Below are 21,063 nucleotides of genomic sequence, written 5' to 3' on the forward strand. Positions count from 1 at the left end.
GGCCATAACCAAGTATGTTGGGGTACCTTTATTTAGCGCTGTCGCAGCCCCTGTTCCTCTGTGCTGATGATCACTTACAGGGAGCCCTTTTTAAAGGTGCTGTATTTGTCTGCAGTCCTCAAAGCGCCTGCAACACTGTAATTGCTGGGTTGTATTTATCTCCAGCCTGCGCAGCATGTGGTGATTGACCTGATAAGTAACAAAGTCCTGGCACTTCTTCCTTCCTAAATGGTCCTGTGAGCATTTAGTGCTGACCAGTACAAAGACTGCAGGGAGTATCAGATCAGCCTATGGGGCCAGAGACAGCATATTAGCAAACACCTGTTTGTATTTGCCCTGCAGTGATGAAATTGTAAGCCCCGGGTCGCCTGAGCTTCCGCCTGTGTGTCCCTCTCTCCCCTGCAGATCATCAGATAAACCTGTCAGCACCACCAGGGCTTGTGACAGATGGTGTGGGTTCCCTTTAAACAGCTGAACTCCTGTACCAAGGGGTAATCTGCAGCTCGGGGGAGTGGCAAGTATGACGGATATAAATATGCCATCACGAGCCTGTGGCATAACTAGGATGAATGAATGAGGCAAAAGTGGGTATTCATACGTGGCTTGCAAACTCGGGCCTGTTAAACCCTCTTACAGGTGAGTCCCATTCGTCACTGGCAATACTGTGAGACTGCAGACAAAAACGTTATTCGTTCACTGAAATAAATGGATATACCTTGGACTGTTACTCTCCAGTCCTAAAGGCTCAATAGAACAAATGCTCTTGATAGAACAAATGAAGATATATTCTGGAAAAGAGGCTCTGTTTAAAAATCCCTGCTGGACCCTACAGAAACAAGAGGACTGTCAAAATGAAGGGTCGGTTCTGTCTCTATGCTGACAATTACCTGCAGAGCATCAGCATTTTAGGGTTTGTAATAAAGCTGCTGTTTGTGAGCCAGCACAATGGTAGGATGACTTCTCAACCCACACAGCTTTGCTTTGTACCCCTTTGTTTGCCACTTGGCTTTCTGCAATCTCAACTCAGTAGCTGCTCAGGAGGTGTCAAGACTTCAATTGTAGGGAGGTATTACTTTGTATTGTGCAGGTTCCTCTGCCACCATGCAGGCTGTGTATCCCAATAGCTGAGCACTCTGTATTCAGGGAGCTTGGCTTCACAAGTACGTAAGAACAAAAATAAAAGCCAGGGAAAACAACCCAGCTCCTAAAACAAGTTATATGGTTCTGTAAAATACATTTTGCACAGAGGTGCTTCAAAAAGAAGAGGGAAAATATGTTAACGAGAAGATTGCCCTCTAATTTTAGCTTAGCCTTGGGTGAATATATTTCAGCTAAGGCTTTCCAAAGCATTCAGGAGCTCCTACAGGTTCTGCAAGCGCACATTCATCTACGCCTGAGGCTGTTGCTAGTTGCTCACCTATTGCTCCTGTTCACCTGCACTTCACAACATGAAAATGAAACAGCTGCTGAACATTTTATCAGACCTGCTAGACAAAAGGCAAATGAATCCTCTGCATCTTCAAATGCTGGTGCCAGAGACCTCATCTGAAATGTTGCTTTGTCTGCAATGGAGAACTTTGATCCTGAGGATCTGTTTGTCTCAGCTGGAGCAAAAGCTGAGGGAAGCTTGCTTAGCTTTTGCTGTTCAGGGTTCTAGTTTTGCAGATCAAAGTTGCCTGCACGATGTTTCCTACCCGTCAGGAACGAGAGAAGCTATCACACAGTTCATCTTTGGCACCCTGACCCTGCAGCCAAATTCTTGGGCTGAGGTAAATGTATGGCAATGAAAGAATCAGCCCATTGTTTCCAATTATCCTCTTTGGAGTTTCTGTATTACTCAACATTGTCTAGTACTCCAGAAACTCTGGGATTTACAACAAACAAAAAAAAAGTCATTACTTGGTACTATTTTCTGTGCCTCTCGGCCTGTGCAGCTGGGTTGCCTTAGTTACCATGAATCCAACTGTGCGACTGGAGGGAAAGGCAAGTGAGAAATAATACATTTTTAAAGCCTCTAATACTATATGAGGCAGTTTGTCTATAAATAATAAAACAAATTTAGGATCTGGCATCTTTGGGCTGTTCTGAAAAGGAAAAAAACAAGGTTATGTTATTAAACAGCCTGCATTTTTAGCTCGCAGAAATGATGCTGCATCTCTCTGGTGGAGCACAGGACATAGCTTTGAAATGACATGCCCTAAGCTGAAAGTCGCTATCCTTGGACTTTGGAATAATTTGGAGCTAAATATACCTTTATGGGTGGAAAAAACAGTAAACATTTACATAGCTGATGCTCTTTTGTTTTGGCAGAAGTGGTGGTGGCCTGAAGTTACAGAGGAACGTGGCAGAATCCTTATGGAGCACAGTGCTGTGGGACAAGCTTCATTTGCTGCCTACAATTCTCCCCAGGATGCGAGTGCTCCAGGAAGCCAGGTGTGATGCTCTCACTGAGCTATTTGCTAATCACTTCTTGCCTCTTCAAATAAGAACAGCTTATCTCCATTGCTCTAGGCAGAGTCTCAGCCAGCAGCAGCCCAGGCAGGTTTTGTCCTTTCCCACTGCAAATTGCTTTGCTTTGTTGCTTTGGGTTTTGGGTTTTTTTTTGGTTTTGTTTCGTGTGTGTGTGTTTCTTTCCACCCACTTATTTTAACTGTATCATCTCTTAACTGTGATGAGAAGGTGAGATGGGAAGGGGTAGGATAGAAAAAAAAAAGTACGTGGAGGCATTTTTTCTGCAAGAAGAAAGGTATGTTGGAATTGCATCTTCATTCTATTTGCAGCTGTTTTTACTCTGGCAGTGCTGAGCAGATTTGTTTCAGTCAGGAATACATTAAGACTCTGGCACACTGTAATTTGGAATACCTTCCCTCTGGCTGTGTTTCAACACTATTGGGATCTTGTTATCAATACCAGCTTAAGGAAGTCCTGCCTTTCTCTTGGGTGGACACAGCCGGGAAATGGATCGGCAAAATTATCTGTGTTAAAAACAAACCCCTGCTCACAAGAAACAGGCATGTGTGGTGGAGTAGGAAGGAGTTGGAGGTGGTGGGCAGGAGCTCATCGAGATGTTATTGCTCCCAATGCCCCCATGTAATCATACCGCAGGCTCAGATACCACAGAGGGACCAGCTATTGGGGTGTAGCTTGCAGCTTTTTGTATCAGTGTGCTGTAAATCTAGGTAATGCCATCAGTCCTGGAGGTAAGCAGCTGAGGATGCATTTAAAGAAGTAAGGAGAAAGTGAAAAATATAAATGGAGAGACAGATCCAGCACATGGAGAGGGCCTTCATGGAGTATGAGGGCACATCAGACATAAACAGAGAATTATCACGTATGCTGCACACATATATTATCTGCAGTTACATTAGCACATGCTCTAGACCTGAAATTGTTACTACCTATTCATTGTGAAAAAAAATCAGATTCTTAACTAATACAAAACCTGATATCTAACACGAGACCTAAGCTGTCTTGTGGTGGTTGTGTCGTGGTCTTTGATTAAAAGGAGAGGTCAGAAATTACTCATAGTAATGGTTGCTATTTATGCGGTGCCTCTTTAACTAGAGCTAGTGCAGAGTGCCTGCAGATCTGTTTTCAGTTACTCAGAATCCTCATCATGCATCATATTTATGCAAGAATAAAATTCATCCAAAATTTCCAAACTTGGTATGTAGAGCAAGTGTCTTGTTTGCAAAGGTATGAACCACTGAACTTGGTTATTCAGCACATTTGAAATTCAATCTGCTGCTCTGAGGTAGCTGGGTACGGCTGGTGAGAGACTAGCTACAGACACTCCACTTTGGCTTGACAGGCATGTGAGACTTCACAAAATGGATCAGGCATCAAATGCTCCCTGAGAACAGAGGGAGGTTGTCTTATTTACTTTCAGAGGTGTTTCTGCAGGGCTTTTTCTTTCATCAGAAATCTAGTTTAAGAAATTGCAAATGTTCACACATTTGTCCTAAATAAAATACACACGTTTTCTTGACAGAAACGCTTTCATCCTCAAAAACTTAATCTTGAATGAAAAAGGAAAGAGGCAACCAGAAGGGAAAATAATTAATAATAATAAAGTCCCACACCAGACTCTCAAGCTTCATCAGTTCTCTTTGCTCCTCCAGTGTTGTCCTTCTAAGAGACATTGTTTTTCCTAACTGCTCATTTATCCAAGTAAGATTGACTTTCATTTTCTTTAAAGCATTACTGGTCATGCCACTACTGAAGCCAAAGGGAGATGTTTCAGCAGCCCATTAAAACTTCCCAAAGTGCTGCTGCATTCACAAAGCTTTCTCTTGGCTAGACTAATGCCTTCCTATAAATTGTTAGTAAACCATTCCTGAGTCTGATAAATACCATACGGCATAGGTAAGAGGGTTTTAGGCAGAGCTATTTTGCTTCTCCAAACCACTGTTTGAGAAGGAATTCAAAATACAGTGATTATGCTGGTGGGAGGCTCTTCTCAAGCCACATTGGAGAAAACTGGCCCAGACCTTTCTTTTTGTTTGGCAGAGTTGGCAGCCTTCTGGTCTGTCCTGTTTGTTACTAAATTCTTAGGACCTGGCAATCTCTATCCAAAAGTCACCCCCTGCCCCAGTGTATGTGTGTCCTTCTCCCCACCTGCCTTGGTGATCATAGGAATTCCTTTTATTTTTTCTAATACGGATAGAAATAAATAAAAAAATTGGACTGACCCCATATCATACGGTTTAGGAACTCTCCAAAATTGTAGAAACAGACGACGATGGCAAGGCTACTGATGAAAAAGGCTCCTAGCCCAGCTGGGCTGAATGAAGCAAAGAGAGGGTACACCCACTCTCCTGTTACAAAATAAATCCATAGGACCCTGGGTGAGAGGAAAAACAACATTTGGTTAGGGCTATTCAGTCAGAAGAATCATTTGTTGATTTCTGGCTTCTGAAGGGCCATGTTATCAAAACAGTATTGATACAGAGAAGATTAGCTCAGCTGTTGATGCATCTCCTCAATATTTGGGCTATTTGCTGTGTAGCACACTTGAATCATTGCTAAATTAGATGGATTTTGGTGCAGCTTGAAATACACACGGTGTTCTGCTGTCACCTTGGTGGCATTGGCTATGAAAACAGTAAAACAGCAGTAAAATAGTAAAATGCTCAGAAATATAGGTGTGCACTTCAGTATAGAAGTGAGGCTTGTTCAAATAAGCTCCTAATAGGTTTTTGCTCTTTATTTACTGATTTTTCAGTCCCTATCCAGAATCCAAGGGTCTATGGTAACAGAGGTGCTGTTTCTCATTCTTTCTATCCTGCTGATGTTGAATGCTTTAGAAAGTAAGAAGAGATTTCAGGAGATGACAGGGCATGGACTATTCTCTTAGGTCCAAAATTAGGAGAGGAGAAACAAGTGGGTAGGAAAGAGATGTACTCACTTTGCTCTCTTGTTCCAGGACCAATTGCTAGGTACTGGTTTGGAAGAAGGAAAGAATGAAAAAGAAGAGAATGACTGTCTGAAGTAGGCCCTCTCTTTCTGCCTTTTTCTTCTCTTAAGATGAGACTTGTGGCTGCTGCCAGTTCACTAATACTATTTCTTCCATTACTTATAGTTTATAAGAGTGGATGGAAGCAAGTGCCTAGATTTAAGAACATAAAAATGGTGTCTAGATATATATTTGAATGGAATATGTAAAGAATATAAAATATATGGCAGATCTCCAGTGATTTCTGTGAGGCTGTGCCCTTATAGCATAGGGCTGAACTTACCTAAAATGGTCACCTGGGACAAAAGAATCCTAAAAAGATTTAATTATTGACTGGAGAATACACCTGTTGAGTACTTCCCACTACCAGTGCTGACATGGGAACACCATGGCACTCTCTAAAGGTGCCCTGCCTTGCATCATGCCTCAGGGAGAGAAGTGGAAACCGGTTGTCCCACCAGCATGTCACAGAACTAAGCCTTTAAAGAGTGCTGAGGAATAAAACATGGCTGAAAGGATGGCTTCTTGTTTCTACAAGAAGAAAAGGAAGAGGTAGATTGGAGAGATGTTAGGGTTAGTGACAGAGCTGTCTTTGCATGAAGATGTGAAGTGTGCAGATTCATTTGCCCAGAGAGGTGGTGGATGTCCCATTCCTGGAGGCATTCAAGGTCAGGCTGGACAGGGCTCTGAGCAACCTGATGCCCCTGTTGAATGAAGGAGAGTTGGACCAGATGATCTGTAAGGATCCTTTCCAACTCAAACGATTCTATGATTCTATGGTTTTCCAGATTCAAGAGAGGTTCTCTCATCCAACAACCTGGGCTGCAGTACAGCCATAAACCAAAGCTGCCACACTGCTGTGAGACTGAGGACAACATTTAGATAGTGAAGGAAAGTGATGCGCAGCAGCCTGAGAAGGCAGTTTGATGCTTTTGTTATCTGACCATTAAGGTCAATGGGAGCTCTGCATTCACTGGAGGAAAAATAAAAATGTTTCCCTAGGAAATTGTTGAATGGGAAGATACAGAAAGGAGGAGCACATATTGGCCACATATCTGAGGTGGTGGTTAATGCAAAATTAAAAGGTTATGAACTGAAAATGAGCATACAGTAAAAGAAAAACATTTTGATTCCTAACAGAGATGAAATATGGGCATATTTTAAGAAAGCCATCAGTTTATAGATTTTTTTTTTTTTTTTTTTTTAGTTTAGGTCTTTATAGATGGTGTGCAATCTGTAATGATTTATATTCCCTTACATTGGTGGTTTGATCTTTTCTCCAAAAACACATGCACAGTTGTGAGGAGTAAGATTTATTTTATCCTGATCTTTATTGCTAAATTGATATTGCCACTGAAATGGGAAAGAGCTTGCTATTGTTACCTCCTTTCCAAGATTTAGAATGACAGTTCTGAAATTTATATATTCTTCACAGCTTTCAGTGTGATGACTCCAAGAATAAGGCAGGAGATGCAAGATCCATCCATGCAAGAATTAACATACCGAGCAGTTTTCTTTGCCGTGATGACCTATACTGGAAGCTGCCTTTTCTTTTTAATCCTATGGGTATTCAAAGCTATCAGAGGCAAGTATCTGGTGCAAAAAGTCACAAACTGCTTGATTTCTCACTGCCTTGGAGGGACCTGGCAGCACTCAGCCCATCGACACTAGAGGATGGACAGTGTGATGACAACAGTGACAACTCAAAAAGAGGCTTTAAGGGAGCACTCTGTGTTGCTTGTGAAACATAAGGCACCCAAATGGGGCTATTTAATCAGCAGGTTGCAGCTCCAACAGTAAAATATGTGCACATGTTAAGTACACAGACTGAAAACCTCTTCTGTTAGTTGGAAGCTTTTGTCTCTGGCTTCAGGAGCAAGGAAGGCAGATGGGAGATTCCTCATTGTCTCAGAAGGAGAGAAAGCAACAGCACTGTACTCCCAAGAAGCCCAGATCCAGGTACCAGGGCCCTGGGCCACAGGGGACAAGCACAACAAGGAGCCCAGAGGCATGCAAGGCCAATTCAGAGAAGATACGAGAAGGACTGAAACAAGCAGTCTGATCAATTTCTGACTGAACAGGATCTGTGAAAGCTTGCCCCCACCGTTACCACTCCCTGGCTGGAAATAGGGGTCAGGAGAGGTTGTCCTATGGGCATGGCACACAGCAGTTTGCTTCTGCATCCACCTGTGCCCTACAAGGCTGAGACAGAGCACTTGCTGGGGGGCCAGGGGAGGTGGTAGTCCTGTGCGCTTCGGGCTTCCTCATGGGCATTGGGTGGGACTGACTGGAAAGGACTTGGCAGGGAAACGTGTCTTTCACAGCTATAATAGTATTAGGCTGTGGGCCGGATTAGGATAAATGGCTCCAAACTGGGTTGCATAACATAGAGCTAAAGTCTGCTGCTTCCAAAGCCGTTCCTATGGGTCTCACATCACGGGAGTGTTTCATCTGGGCCGCTTCTTTTCTGTTCCTGTATTTCAAACAGTGGGCTGAGGTTACTCTCATCTGATGGGTGGATGGAAGTGGGAAGGCTGGATCCCTGCGTGGTTCCAGCTGCTTCTCAGAAAACACTGGGTGAGTGTACCCTGAAACTATGCAGATCTATTCCAGAGCTGAGTCTCAGAGTGATCTGAAATGTTAGCAGCTGCCCATAACCTGGATGCTATGAGCAGGAAAGGATGCAAACACAGCTCCAGGGGTGTGCAGCACATAGAGGAAGTGGGTGGAGGGCTGTGGACAGGACCCTCTCAGACAGGGTGGTGATAAAATTGGGCACATTGCTGGCAATCTAGGCGGTGTCCACCAGTGCAGATGGAGGTGGTAGTGGGACGTATGCCTCCTCAGTACCCATCACTTCCCACCTGCCTCTAAATATCACTTTCTAACTTTCTAAATCCAGCGTCATGCCCCTGTGAGATATAAAACTGAGTTCTGCTCCTTTCCTGCTCCCCTGGCTCCTGGACTTTGAGAGTTGATGTTTCTCATAATGTAGGGTCTTCTTTTAAGAGGCTATGAAAGAGCAGGGGATACCAGGTGCGGCCTCAGCAGCTATACTTAGAAGAAACCCACTCTGCCTGCATCTGGAAATGATCTTCATGAGCCTCACCTGGTGTTTAAATGGCTTATCTACAGACCAGATTGTTGTCTGAGAGGGAACTTAGCATATGTGTAGAGTGTGGCCTTGCTGTACAAAGCAGATCACTTGAAGTATGTGCTCTGAAGTACGTGGTTCTTACCAACTGACATAAAGAAAAGAGGCACAGCCTAACAGGAACAGTCCCTTCTTCTTTGCTGGGTAGCGATGCGGTGTGGCAAGGATTTCCAGAAGAGCAAGTGGTAACACAGCTGTGTGCTGCAGAGAAAAAAAGAGTGTGTCACAGAATGGTTGCAGCACTGCTCACAAAGCTCAAGAGCTGGCATGTGGGCAAAGGGTATGGTTCGACAGGAGAAAACTATTGCAAAGTCATTGGTAGTTGATGGGAGAAGGTGAGCAGGATAGCAGAGAAAGATGCACAAATTTAAAAACTAGAGGAAAAAAAAAAAAAGAAAAACACTGAACTAGTAATTTTTTGTTTCCCCTGTGAAGTCACAATCTGCTGGATGCATAGCATGATGTTTCCTCTTGTCCAAAGGAAGTGATTCTATTTCTTTCAATGTTTATGTTTGTCAGAAACTGTGCTGAGTATAAGGTATGGTAGTATGGTATCAAAATATATTGCTGTATGTTGTATGAGATACCACAAAAACGCATGAAATTCTTTAGATGCACTTTGATCTCTAAATGCACACGTGTACAGCATGGATGAAAATGCTTTTTATCTATTTCTTTCAGAGGCAGACAGCCATTTTTGTCTGTCGCTGCCAAATAACAGCTGACTGTACATACTCCCTCAAGATCCCCAGTGCACCCCCAGGAGTTGCTATTCATACCTGGCTGTCACACTACCGAACCAACCCATCTGTCTCAGTTAGTATATTTTCTCTCAGAGAAAACAGAGAGAAAATATTTACTCGATGTTCCGGTTTCTCTCACTTATTGGCACAATATTTTCTCCTGTTCTGCTTCTCAAAGATGTTCTTCAGCTCTACGACCCTGATAGTTGATGTACAAACGATTCCCTCACTAATTTAACCAGAAAAGTGCCTCCAGTGCATACACTCTCTTTCATATATGGTCCCTGTAACTGTCTGTCACTCCAAAATCTATGCATTGTACCACCATCATAATGGTAATTAGGTTTTGGGGTTTTTTTTCTATGAATGGGCAACTGTTTGTCGTCAAGCAAAAATGAGATGCCCATGGAAGACAGCTATGGTAGAAAACTTCTTCATCCTCACAATTAGGCGTTAGCCATTCACAGTGGATTTGTCCATTTTGCAAAGTGGATATAAGTTCTGGTTTTCATCTGATGTGCAACAGCCTACAAAATGCCTTTGGGTAACAAGAAATGTCCTTGCTAGTCCTTTAATTAATTTAAACCCTTTTAACAGCTTTAAGCTGGTTGTTCCTGCTTGTATTTTTGCTGTACTGAGAAGAATTTAGTATTAGTGACCTGGTGAAATAATCCTTCGTTAAGGCAAACAGTTTTCAGGTAAGGGTTATTTTATATACTTATTTCCTCAGTTTGGGGCTTTTTGTTCTCAGAGTGAACACTAAATAAGCACAATTCACCAGCATGATGCTCCTTTAATAGAGAAAGTATATGATGCTCTGGGGCAGTATTAACAGGAATGTTGTGTGTAAGAGCTGGGAAGTTACTGTTCTACTCTATTTGACACACATGAGATTTTGGCTTGCATTCTACCTCTCATCAAGGACACCCCATTTTGACAGGGGCAAATAATTTGGAACACACCCAGAGAAAGAACAGCACAAATGACAAGAGAATGCATGAAACTTATCATTGAATCTTGAGAGAAAAGGAAAATGAGATTGACTTTTAAAGACTTAAGATGCTGATACGGTAATGACTGTGATGATTGCCTTCTCCATATCCATCACAAGTAGGACCAAGAGTGATAGGCTCAGTTCCCCTCAAGAGAGATTTGCCTTTATATTGGGAAACACCTCATAAGGACAAGCAGAGAAGCAAGGAGCTAGGGCAGCTGGGCAACCACTTCACAGAAGAAGCTAAGACAAAAGGTTGGGTGTGTTTCTGCCATGCCTCAGTTTTCCTCTTACTTAACGATCTGAACCAGCTCACCAAGGGTTATCATGCAGACTCCAAAGATGATGCAAGAGCAAGCAGAAGCAGAGGATGAAAGCATGGAGAAACAGGGGGTCTCCTTTTCTGGTAAGAACACTGTCACAACTAAGACCACTGTGGCTCTGGGCAGCCTGGTGTAGTGGTTGGTCACCAGCATCTCTACTTTCTTAACAATCCTCAGTCTCAATCCATGCATCTTTGTGCTGTCTTACAGTACGGGGATCCCACAGGAAAAGAGAAAGAGGAGAGAAAGGCACCTGATTTGCAGTTTCTCAATTTCTCTCTTCCATCAGATGATGGCTCAAGACATCCCTCTGCAGCACTTTGACCTCATCAGACAGCAGAGCAGTGCTCTCTGATACACTCACAGGGAGCAGCAAAGGCAAGCCCACTATGTTAACACACGTGTTGGCTCTGAAGAAGTTTAGGAAACCAGCAGTGGTTGTGAGAGACAGTTGGAAGCTCTCCTTTTTATTATATGTTGATTTAGAAAATCTGATCTGCTAGTCATTTCTTGTTGGGTCCTCCTCTGTTGGAGGAGATAGAGAAAATACTGAGGGGCCTGTAGATCAAAAAAAGTTTGAAAGTCTCTAGCAAAGCTGAAAATATGGGATGGAAATAAGAGTTTAGAGATAGGGACAAGTTCAGATTTCTGCTCTGCTTGATTTATAAGGGCCTGAAGACAAGTTTCTTTCTCACTGGAAGAGTGCTGCCACCACCAAGAGCAGGAAAACTGTTTGGGAGTAGGGCTGCCTGCCTCTTGTTTTGTGAACAGTTTCTCTCAGCTCATGGATCTATCCTGATTTGGGAGAGGAAAAAGGAGAAAGAGAAAAAAGTAGGAAAAACAGAAAATGAAAAGAAAGTAATCTGTTGTAGTGTAGGAAGGCTTTTTCTCCTCCCAAGTTTAATAATGACACTTGTATAGAATTTATTAATGCACGTGCTGTGTTTTCTATACAAATCATTGTAGATCTCTAAACATATTTTGCCATACATTAACTCAATTTTACATAGCAATGCATTTTCAGCTTATCCTAGCTAGAAGGTCACTGTGTATGTTAACTGGATGCTCTGATAAGGGCCACTTATAATTGCCATGCAGATAACTTCTCAAGACAGATAGTTCTTGGTTAGTTCATGCACATTCAGAATGATAGTGTTTAACCTTTTGGTTTTGGATATGAAGTTTCTCTTTTCTTTGCATGTACAACCTAGAAACCAATTGCTGGCTTGGAAAATGTGTGGTGCAATCTTTCCTTGTATCTCTACTATCCTAGAGTCTGCTGGTGACTTCATGTGTTTCTGCCAAGGCCAGTTTGTCCATGAGTGGTAAAATGATGGTAGAATTTCTGCTGAGTAACAGAGCATGTTTACAAGAGCAGATGAGTTCCTCACGACACATATTTATACAGCAGATACCAGAAGAAAGCTTAGCTTGCCACAGAATGCAGAGCCTGCCCTTTGCCTATGACACTCGGTTAGCTTTCCAGATGACTTCCCTCTCATAGCTGATAGACGCTGACTTTGGCAGCATCATTAGCGATAGGCCGTGTATCATAGCTAATCGTATCTGCTGAAAGGCTTTAAAGTCTTTTCACATCCTCCTCCAAAAAGATGTATTTTTTCCCTCTCATTATTTTTACCACTGGTTTCTAGTCCGCAGTTCATTAAGCAAACTTTCAACCCTGTTTAGGTATGCTTTGTCTAAAGAGAACAGCGTTTGTACAGGACCAAATTCAAAGACAAAGTTTTGCTTCTTTCTTTAAAGAAAACATAATAATTAAGCTCAGATTGACACAGATCAAAACATTGGCAAAAATTGCTGGAAACACTGACTCAGGTTTTTTTTATTTCAATTAACAGTTTCTCAGTTTCCTGTATAAACAGTGAAAGTGTCAAAAATCATTATCTTGGAGAATAAACTATTTTACTGCAAGATATGGAAAACTGGGTGTAACAACAGTGGTGTGTACTGGTCTGCCTGTTGGTGAACTGAACTGAATCACAGACATGTTTTTTCTCTTGGTAGGAAACCTGTTAGTACTTATTTTTCTGTTCTTTTAAGTATTAATTTACTTGTCTAACAACCTCTGTTTGTCGTGAAAAGCTCTTAGCTTACAAGTTTAGTAAGAATAGAAGCATTCTGAGTGGCAATTCTTTTATTTGTAGAGTGGGAAGAAGGATATGGGACTTTCAAAATCATCATTTTATTAACAAAAACACTTGTTTTTCTGAATTTTTTTTCCAGTCATTTGACTGAAAAGTCCTCCGTGGCTCTTTTTGTCACTTAGGGTATTCAGCTTGGATTTGCTTTCTTTGCTCTGACAAACTCAGGTGAATCGGACCTAATCATTAAATTGTACATTCTTCTTTTTGCTCATGAACTTTGGCATTTGACTACAGGGGAAAAGGTTTCTTAAACGTATGTTGAATTTTGTCTGAAATACTGGCACGCTATCTTGTCTCCTACAGAGAATGATGAAATTATAACATTTTCCTGTTTCCCTCTTCTTTTGTTTCCTGCCCTATGTTGTCAGTTGTTTCCTAGGATACATTTCAGGTTCATGAGTTTAAACTGAGATAAACAGTCCTTGCTGGATGTTATTTCCACTGTTGGGTAAGACCACATGGAATTTTCACTTCCAGTACATGTTATTTTGAGTAATTTGTGTTTGTTTATTCAACATTATATACTTGCTGTGCCCTTGAGAATATAAGTGAAAGCAAGTTTCCTAGGGCTAAGAAGACGGGGTTGGTTAGAGCTGTTGTTCAGCTGTAGGTTCCAGCTTTGCTGAGCTTTAAGGCCATGAATATTCTCCCCAGAGCTGCTGAGATCACTCACACGCCTAACGCGTGCATTTCAGTTTGACTCAGCTTGACCCTGTTTGACTCCACAGTCAAGGAAATGATGCCACGGCTGACCATAGCTGTTTGTTTCTCATTTGTCTGCATTTACATACCCTCTGTGTCTGCTTTTCATTAATATGTGAGACTTTAGCAGGGGATTTTCACAAACATTTACCACTGGCCAAACTAAATTTAATTGGGCTCAGTTGGACACCATTGAGTGCTTTTGAAAAAGTGCCCGTCTTTTTTTCAGATGAATTCCCAAGAGTGCTTGTGAGCTGAAAACCATTCATGGTAGATACCCGTGTTTGTGTCTTCTCATAATAAAACTAAATGGCTTCCTGTCACCATAGACACTGTTTAGTTTCATATACTCCTCATAACTTTCTGGATCCCGGCATGTCCTCTCCTTTCTTGGCTTCATCTTGAGATAAATTCCCTCTTTGGATTTATTTTGCTAAGATACTCTCTTCATTCAAATGCCTCCATTAAAATCTTATTTTGCAGTTTGTCTGCATACATTTTTAATTCTTCTCTGAATCTCCTCTTTTTTCTTTTGAATTTTGGAGTGGAAAAAGGTTTAAGCAGCATTGTTCATTGAGATATTCGATAAGATATTTAGCAACGTAACTGATTTTCTCTCAGAGTTGTCAGCTGTCTCTTACAATCTTGGCCATGAGAGCATGCTCAAGAACTCACTATTCAAGCTTGCATAGCTAGAGTAGGAAGTACGAGGAGCCCTATTATGAGCACGCATGGTACCAAATTAATTGGGAAACTACTGCTCAATTCAAGTCCAGTAGCACTCTGCACTGAACTTCAGCTACTGTCTGTGTCTCCCTTTCCTGAGCCTATTCATGCTTATCTTTAAAGGCATTATTTTTTTCCATGTTTTTTTTTTTTTTGTACACATAGGCAGTTTGGGAGGATGTTCGGATGAAACATCAGACCAACTGTATGATCAAAGGTAAAGCAGTATCAGAGGTGACATTTCCTGTAGGCATTTTTGCAAACAAGGTCCTGGCTGAATATCTGAGTCATTACTAGCAAATGTTTTGTATCAGTGTCAAAGAGAGAATTTTAATTGCATTTCTGCCTGGCATTAGATGCATAGTCTAGGAGCTGATGTTGCACTGCAGATGGAAGCTGACGTGGGACTGAGATGACATCTTTCATTGCAGAATACTTTCATCCAGATGTTCCTTCTCAGGGTGGGATATGGGGGCTGCACCTGTGCACACCAGAATAGCAGCAGCCAGGGAGGATTCCCTGCCATAACATGTGTCTGTGAAACACATACTTTCTCCCGGAGGAAATGAGCTTATGTCAACAAAAATGGGAACTTAAAAAAAATATATGTAGTGCTGGGAAAAGCAAAGCATCTTTGCAGTTAAACTGTGTGGGGAGATTAATGTGTCATAGCCCTCATGCACACATTCTTCTTCTTTGCCAAAAGCTGAATGTGACTGGAAACCTATGAAGGTCCATAGGTGCCAGACAGCTTAAAATTGAGATTCTATGAAATGCAAACAAATTGAAATGTTTGTCTCTTGTATAAGTAACAAGAACTATTAAGCATTAAATACCAATTGCAAGAAGAATTGTTTGAGATGGCCAACAATGAAACTGTTCTTGTGTACACATTTGGAGCAGGAGTCTAATTGGAGTGGCTTGGACAAGCAGGTTCTGCTCTACACAGTAGTTTTGTATGCCCCAGGCTGGTCAATGTCACAGCAGCTTCCTCAAGTACTGAACGATATAATCATCCACACAGATACCCTCATACATGAGTAAGAGTGAATTGCACGCATACACCTCATTTTCTTTTCCAGGGGGAGGTAAACCATACTCTTGCAACACAACATTTTTGTTGGTGTGGCTGTGCCCACATAGGGAAGGCAGTGGTTTAGCTAGCTACAAGCAGCTTGTAGACACCAAGAAGCTCCAAGATGAGAAGAAGATTGTCAAGTCTTGACCCCGTTCTTACTGTCAGGGCACTCAAGTCTTTGACTCCACAGCATTTCCTTTTTACTTTCAGTTTCACCTTGGCATTTTAGCTTCACCAGAGCAGAGTTCAAAGGTAGATGATGTGGTTTATGTTGTCTACTTTGCTGAGAGTTTGCCAGGTGTTTTTTTTTTTTCTTTGCCTCCGTTTATCATTTTGCTCCTTTTTAAGTCCTAGCTATTATTCTTACAAGCTCTTCAGAACAGTAACTATTCATAAGTACATGTCATTAAAATGCCTACGGTACTAAAATGCTGCTTTTTTTTTTCAAGAAGGAAGGGGTAGTATGGCTACATAATAATGTAGGAAAAAGATAGCTAAGCTAAAATTAGTCACAACCTAAAAATAAAGGAAAATGTATTTTTTTAAAGAAAATTTGTGTTTTACAGGAATTGTGACTTGTAGACAAAAAAATAAAAATAAAAAATAAAAAACCAAAATAAAATACAAACCTCCTTTATGGAAACACAACTATAGTATTTCCATTTTTGGAAATGCATCTGCTCAACATTGATGTATTTTTGAGTGATCTCTTCTGACCCAACATTGCCCTTTTTTGTTCAGCATCCAATTCCATCAGCCCCATCAAAATGTGGTATTCCCCTAAACTACCATTAAGTTGAATAATACATGCATATGATTTAATCCAAGCTGTCTCCAGCAGTTAGTGGTCTTCTGGAGAGTATCCAGATACTGCATGAAAAGAGATAACTGGGAAAGAAATAAACAATTTTGCTTGACAAATGGACCAGTGTATCTTTTGTCCCAGCCATCTTAGTCTAGTAAAAAATCTTGTTCAAATACAATTATTTTCTTGGAGACATAAATTGTAGTTTTTTCTTCCTCTGTGATTCTCAGAGCTTGGTACAAAAGCAGCATTGTTATCCCAGCCAAACAGGAGATGGAACTGAGGCAAAGCCTTTGGGTTAAACTCAGTAGTAAGCTATAAGAGAACCCCAGGTAGCTGGAAGCTATTAGTAAGATTCTTTTCTGCATTAGCCATCTTTTCTGCAGAGTAGGAAATGTTTCAGCTGAAACTGCTAAGACTCGCCTAAAATGGAAGCTCTGGATGATTCTGGCTACGTGGTGGGAAGGCACTGACACCTTCCCACTCTGAGAGCAGGGAGTGAGAAAAATAAGTGGCTAGTTCATTTTTGCAGGGAAAGTGCTGGAGCATCACTGTGGACTGAAGAAGCTTTATATTCCTGAAGTGATTTTGTGTGCTTGTTTTTTAGGCTCACTCTTTAGTTACATAACAACATATGCCTTCCCTATTTACCGTGTTAAAATAGGCTGAGATAAACTCCCACTGCAAATGACACAGCACTGACATATACTGCTGATACACTGATGTCTTTTTCCACCAAAGTCAGATAGCTGCTGCCTCAGTCTGCTGCAAAATGTCTGTAATCTCAGAGCCATAAAGCACAGCAATGTGCGAAAAAGTGTTTGCTTGGCAATCAGTGCCTGAGAGATTGTCCCTTAAAATGTTGGTAGCTCCCCAGATCCTCCCAGTGAGTATTTTGGATTGGAAGAAAGAAATACCTCAGCTAAGGCTGAAGACCTGAATGCCGTTGGGCTGGAAATAAAGCTTTTTGTAATGCTAAAAGAGAGCTTTTTTTCCTGGAGGGCACTGAAGATTTATTTCCAAATCTTTATCATGGCATTATTAGAATTTTTGCCTCTGGCAAAAAGAACTTTGCTACACACCTCACCTGCTTCCACAGTGAGGAAGAAGTGGTACTTCTATCAAATACTTTCTTTTGGAGGGTTTATCAGATTTTTTCCAAGATGGACAGTGCAGTGCAGTGCACGTTGCGCTCTGGTGAGTGATGTGCAGATGATTTCTAAGAGGCCCCATGATGAGAAAGTGTCCCAAAACACACAGATTGCCAATAGCAGGGATCAGTCTGCACTCATGGCAGATGTCTTACGCTCAATAGCTAAGGAAAAGAAAATTTACCACCCAGAAACTGTCAAGCACAAGATGTCTGCAGTGTATTAAGAGCTTTAGAAATAAAATACCAGGTTGTGATAGAGGTTTGCTTTATGTGAAGTTTCTCTCGTCAAAATAATTTTGAGGAAGAATTGTTTTCCTTTTTTAACACCCGTTTTTGACATTTCTGAAATGGAAAAGCTTTTTGTTGTTGTCAAAATGACTCTGTTATGAAATGTAGATGTAGGTAGGGTAAGGAAGATGTTGTAACGAACACATTTTAGGAGTTCCTGCAAATAGTTCTACCTCATAAAATAAAACTGCAAGTTCTTGCAGCTCCTAACCTTCCGTGTCATAAACAAAAGTGGAAATGGAAAGGGCAAATTCTCAGCTGTGTGCCGGGATTAAAACAAGAAGCAGAGCCTGTCTCCCCTCACCACCATCCTGTACCCTCCCCTTCCCCAGTACATCTTCTGCTGTGAAGATTTTAACATTCATCAAGCCGACAACACCCAATTCTGGACCTAAAGCCAGTATGATATTGAAGACAAAAGGAATGTTTTTGGGATTTAAGAAGGAACGGTGCCCTTTTCCATCTATTAAGAGGTTTGCTCTGGTGCTTAAGAGCCCCAGTGGAGAGAGATTGGTGGGCAGAGAGCAGGTGATAAGGTTAAAAGTGCACGATGGCTGCTGTTTATCAGTCAGATATCATCAGTGTGAACGGTGCCTGTATGTGTTTGGATTCCACACACATGCATTCAAAAACAAGTATCTCAACCAAAGGGCTACTCAAAACTCTTAACAAATTTACCTTAAAAGCGCAGCTGAGCTGCTGCAGTGGGTTGGAAAGGGGTGCACTGAAGAAATGAAGTCTGGAGAGAAGTGAAGCTGAGGCTTCTGTGCGCTTATTTCATACTTTCTGGCTCCTCCAGTTCAGTCTAGCTCTGAACCTCTCCCTTCTCTCCCCCTTCCCATGAGGCCTCCCTGACCTTACAATCCACCCACGGTTTCCATGTTACTGTCATCCTCCTTACACTTGACTGATGAGAAATATGTGATTATTTAACACATCATAAAAACAGCCAGAGCAAATGAAGGAGAAATCTGGAAAGTATTTTTAGAAATCTGTAAACAATCATTTCGATTCAGCTATTCAAAGCTGTGCACACGTTAGCTTATTAGCTGTTGAGCTGTCAGATGTTCTTTGGTTCTTTCACCTTTTTAAAATAAAATTAAGAAACACTCTGTTATTCTCCCAGCCATTTTGTATGTCACAGACTTCTGTTTGCAGAAACAATTTCTTTTTCGAGCTACAATAAACACAGAAGGTTTTTCTTCCCTGTGACTGCACATCATTTCATTGGCTTCAGAGGTTTGACAAGCAATGATTCACTGACATTCCTGGTGTGCTAAAAGGCTTCTCAAGGCAACTTCAGGCACATGCATCTGTTTGTTGTGTACAGCTCAACATCAACGTCAGATAAGCAGGAAGGAGGAGGTGAGAAAGAAGAAGCTGTAAAACTTTTCTGGAAAGATGCCCAACGCAATGGTGGGACACACATTGCCAAGGCTGTCTGCTGTGCAAGAGGCAGGAGTGTTTGTTACTCACCATGGTGTGATTTAGCCACGTTGGAATGACTCCATCAAGGCTTTTGGGGTAAACCAGCTCTCGGTTGTAGGTGTACAGGATCCAAAAGGATATAGAAACAAACTGGAAACAAAACACAAGAGGGAAGACATTTGAAAAGGAGAGAAATGGAATTGATGGCATTTGGACAGTGCTTTCGTTTTCGAGAAGGTAAAATATCTCCCATGTGAAAAATGGTGATATTGCCAGATAATCTTATGTATCTCACATGTTACAACGTAAAGAATTTACACTGAGGTGCAGTGTTCTGTGCTGATAATGTGAGAAAACTCCTTTCATAAACTGACAGCACTGACATTTCTGGGGAATGTGTGATTAACTTTAAATGTTTTTTCCCTTTGCAGATGGGATTTTTTGATGGTCCAGAAGTTCTCTTTGAGGGATTGGCTGTCAAGCCACACTGCTTGGTAATGAAGTAAAAACAGACCTTTCTAGAGCAGTTCGCCTAAAACTTACTCTACCTTCGCAATTAGTAAGCTTAATTTCTAATTTTCAGGTGCAAGCAACATGGTGGGCACCCATCTTTTCCAATAAAGGAGGACTTACAGCCGGAGAACTGAAAAGGAGGAAACAAACTCTGGTGTCAGCAACCAACATCTGGAAACTGATTTGCAGTTTCTTGTCCTGGCTTTGTAGCTGGGCATACATTGTGTCTCCTGGAAATAAGCTGAAAGAATGTGACTGTGTTATGCCTCTGTGCTGGTGAAGATGCATGGGGGATAGGACAAGTACATGGTGGATGTTGCTGTGCAGGGAAGATAAATAAGCCTTCTCTATCCCTGGCAGAATTTCTTTAGTGAGCCAGCTGGCTGAGCTGCTTGGGGACAAGATTTAAGCAGTTTCTCAGCCCTGTGAGATTCAGAGGTGATTGCAGGCTTCATTCACACGCAGTGGTACCCATGGGTTCCAACACTCAGCACCAGACGAACAGTGCTGTCTGTGAGGGAGTAGGTGATCCACGGTGAATCTGATGTAGGCTATGACAATAATTAATGTCCTGTGAAGCTGTATCTCTCTGGTGCTTATTTTAAGTCATGCTGGAATTGGAGAAGGAGGTGTGAGGCGTTGTTGTCTCCCAGGCACCCTCTCAAGTCCTCTTGGCCCATGCTGCCCTTTTGAGAAATGCCATAAGTGGATCATTCCAAAGCTATTTGGAACATAAGATTAACAGAGGGGTTATACTTCACCCTTTGGGGTCAATCTCTGATCATTTGGGGACAGTAACCCTGAAGTTTTCACAAGAAGCTTTGTATTCAATCGTGGATGCTAAAGGCTTACACTGTCTACTCTTCCTGATGGTCCAAATCTGTTTTCAAATGGTAAAAGAAGGTCTGCAATCCTTATTTGTTTGACATGTGTGCATGTTTTGCTATTCACATCTATGCAAATGTTATTTGTATGTACAGAAGTTACTTACTGTGGACACTGGGAAAGCCAGGACACTGAAAAGAAGGTCTCTGCTGGAAATTACGCACTTAGCACATCGCAGTTCCTTAATTAGCCTCAGGACATCAGCCAGGAAGGACACCCCATAGAAGACAGCCTGCAAAAACTAAAGTAATTACATCTAATGAGGAAAACTCATCCAGCTTTAATTAGCATGTTCCTTACTGAACTCCATTCTTGCTCTTCAGGGAGCTGTTTTGTTCACGAGCTGCAAGCCCGCGTGAGGGAAATAGCTTTGGGCTAAATCTTTTTTACTAACTGAAAGTGATTAAATAAAGTAGTTTGGGAGATAACTTTAACGGTATCTCGTTTAACAGACTAAACAGAGATGTGTCGTGTGATTCGGATCAAGGAATGGAAGGACATGTTGAAAGCAGCTCCATCACGCCTCGTATGTTAATTGTTATGTTCAGTGTGTCTGAGCAGGAACAGAAGTAAACAAAATTTGGCATGTGTTGGGAGATGTTTCCTGTAAGGGAACTGCTCGATAGCTTCTCCCATGGTTTAGTCAGTGCA

The 21,063-nt window shown here is 41.7% G+C and overlaps 2 protein-coding genes and 1 long non-coding RNA gene across 4 annotated transcripts in view; 2 read left to right on the top strand and 1 right to left on the bottom strand.

The window, feature by feature from the left end:
• LOC125691419 (androgen dependent TFPI regulating protein) overlaps positions 1-21,063 on the bottom strand; it is a 29,446-nt gene that overhangs the window by 1,367 nt on the left and 7,016 nt on the right. The window contains exons 2-5 of the mRNA XM_048940772.1: positions 20,519-20,653; positions 19,063-19,164; positions 8,695-8,810; positions 4,692-4,843 (exon numbers count right to left, since the gene is read on the bottom strand). Coding sequence (XP_048796729.1) covers positions 4,692-4,843; positions 8,695-8,810; positions 19,063-19,164; positions 20,519-20,653 — 505 coding nt within the window. The remainder of the gene's footprint in view (positions 1-4,691; positions 4,844-8,694; positions 8,811-19,062; positions 19,165-20,518; positions 20,654-21,063) is intronic.
• LOC125691418 (uncharacterized) lies at positions 478-8,687 on the top strand. Of its 2 annotated transcripts, XM_048940771.1 has the most exons (4): positions 478-1,769; positions 2,311-2,433; positions 5,426-5,490; positions 6,891-8,687. In XM_048940771.1, the coding sequence occupies exons 1-4, from the start codon at positions 1,449-1,451 to the stop codon at positions 7,204-7,206; spliced, it is 825 nt and encodes a 274-aa protein (XP_048796728.1). In that variant the 5' UTR covers positions 478-1,448; the 3' UTR covers positions 7,207-8,687. The 2 variants fall into 2 exon arrangements, 1 of the variants encoding a protein (XP_048796728.1); XR_007376120.1 differs by lacking the exons at positions 478-1,769; positions 2,311-2,433 and adding an exon at positions 2,678-4,170.
• LOC125691424 (uncharacterized) lies at positions 19,139-20,544 on the top strand. The gene is made up of 3 exons (XR_007376125.1): positions 19,139-19,251; positions 19,446-19,508; positions 19,598-20,544. It is a non-coding gene; the product is annotated as an uncharacterized LOC125691424 (long non-coding RNA).

This window comes from Lagopus muta, chromosome 3, assembly GCF_023343835.1.
Source record: "Lagopus muta isolate bLagMut1 chromosome 3, bLagMut1 primary, whole genome shotgun sequence".
NCBI lineage: Eukaryota > Metazoa > Chordata > Aves > Galliformes > Phasianidae > Lagopus > Lagopus muta.

Coding starts and splice junctions, on each gene's coding strand:
- LOC125691418 (XM_048940771.1), top strand. CDS start 1,449: ATGAAAATGAAACAGCTGCTGAACATTTTATCAGACCTGCTAGACAAA. Junction 1,770..2,310: donor AGCCAAATTCTTGGGCTGAG/GTAAATGTATGG, acceptor TTGTTTTGGCAG/AAGTGGTGGTGGCCTGAAGT. Junction 5,491..6,890: donor GAAGAGAATGACTGTCTGAA/GTAGGCCCTCTC, acceptor TATTCTTCACAG/CTTTCAGTGTGATGACTCCA.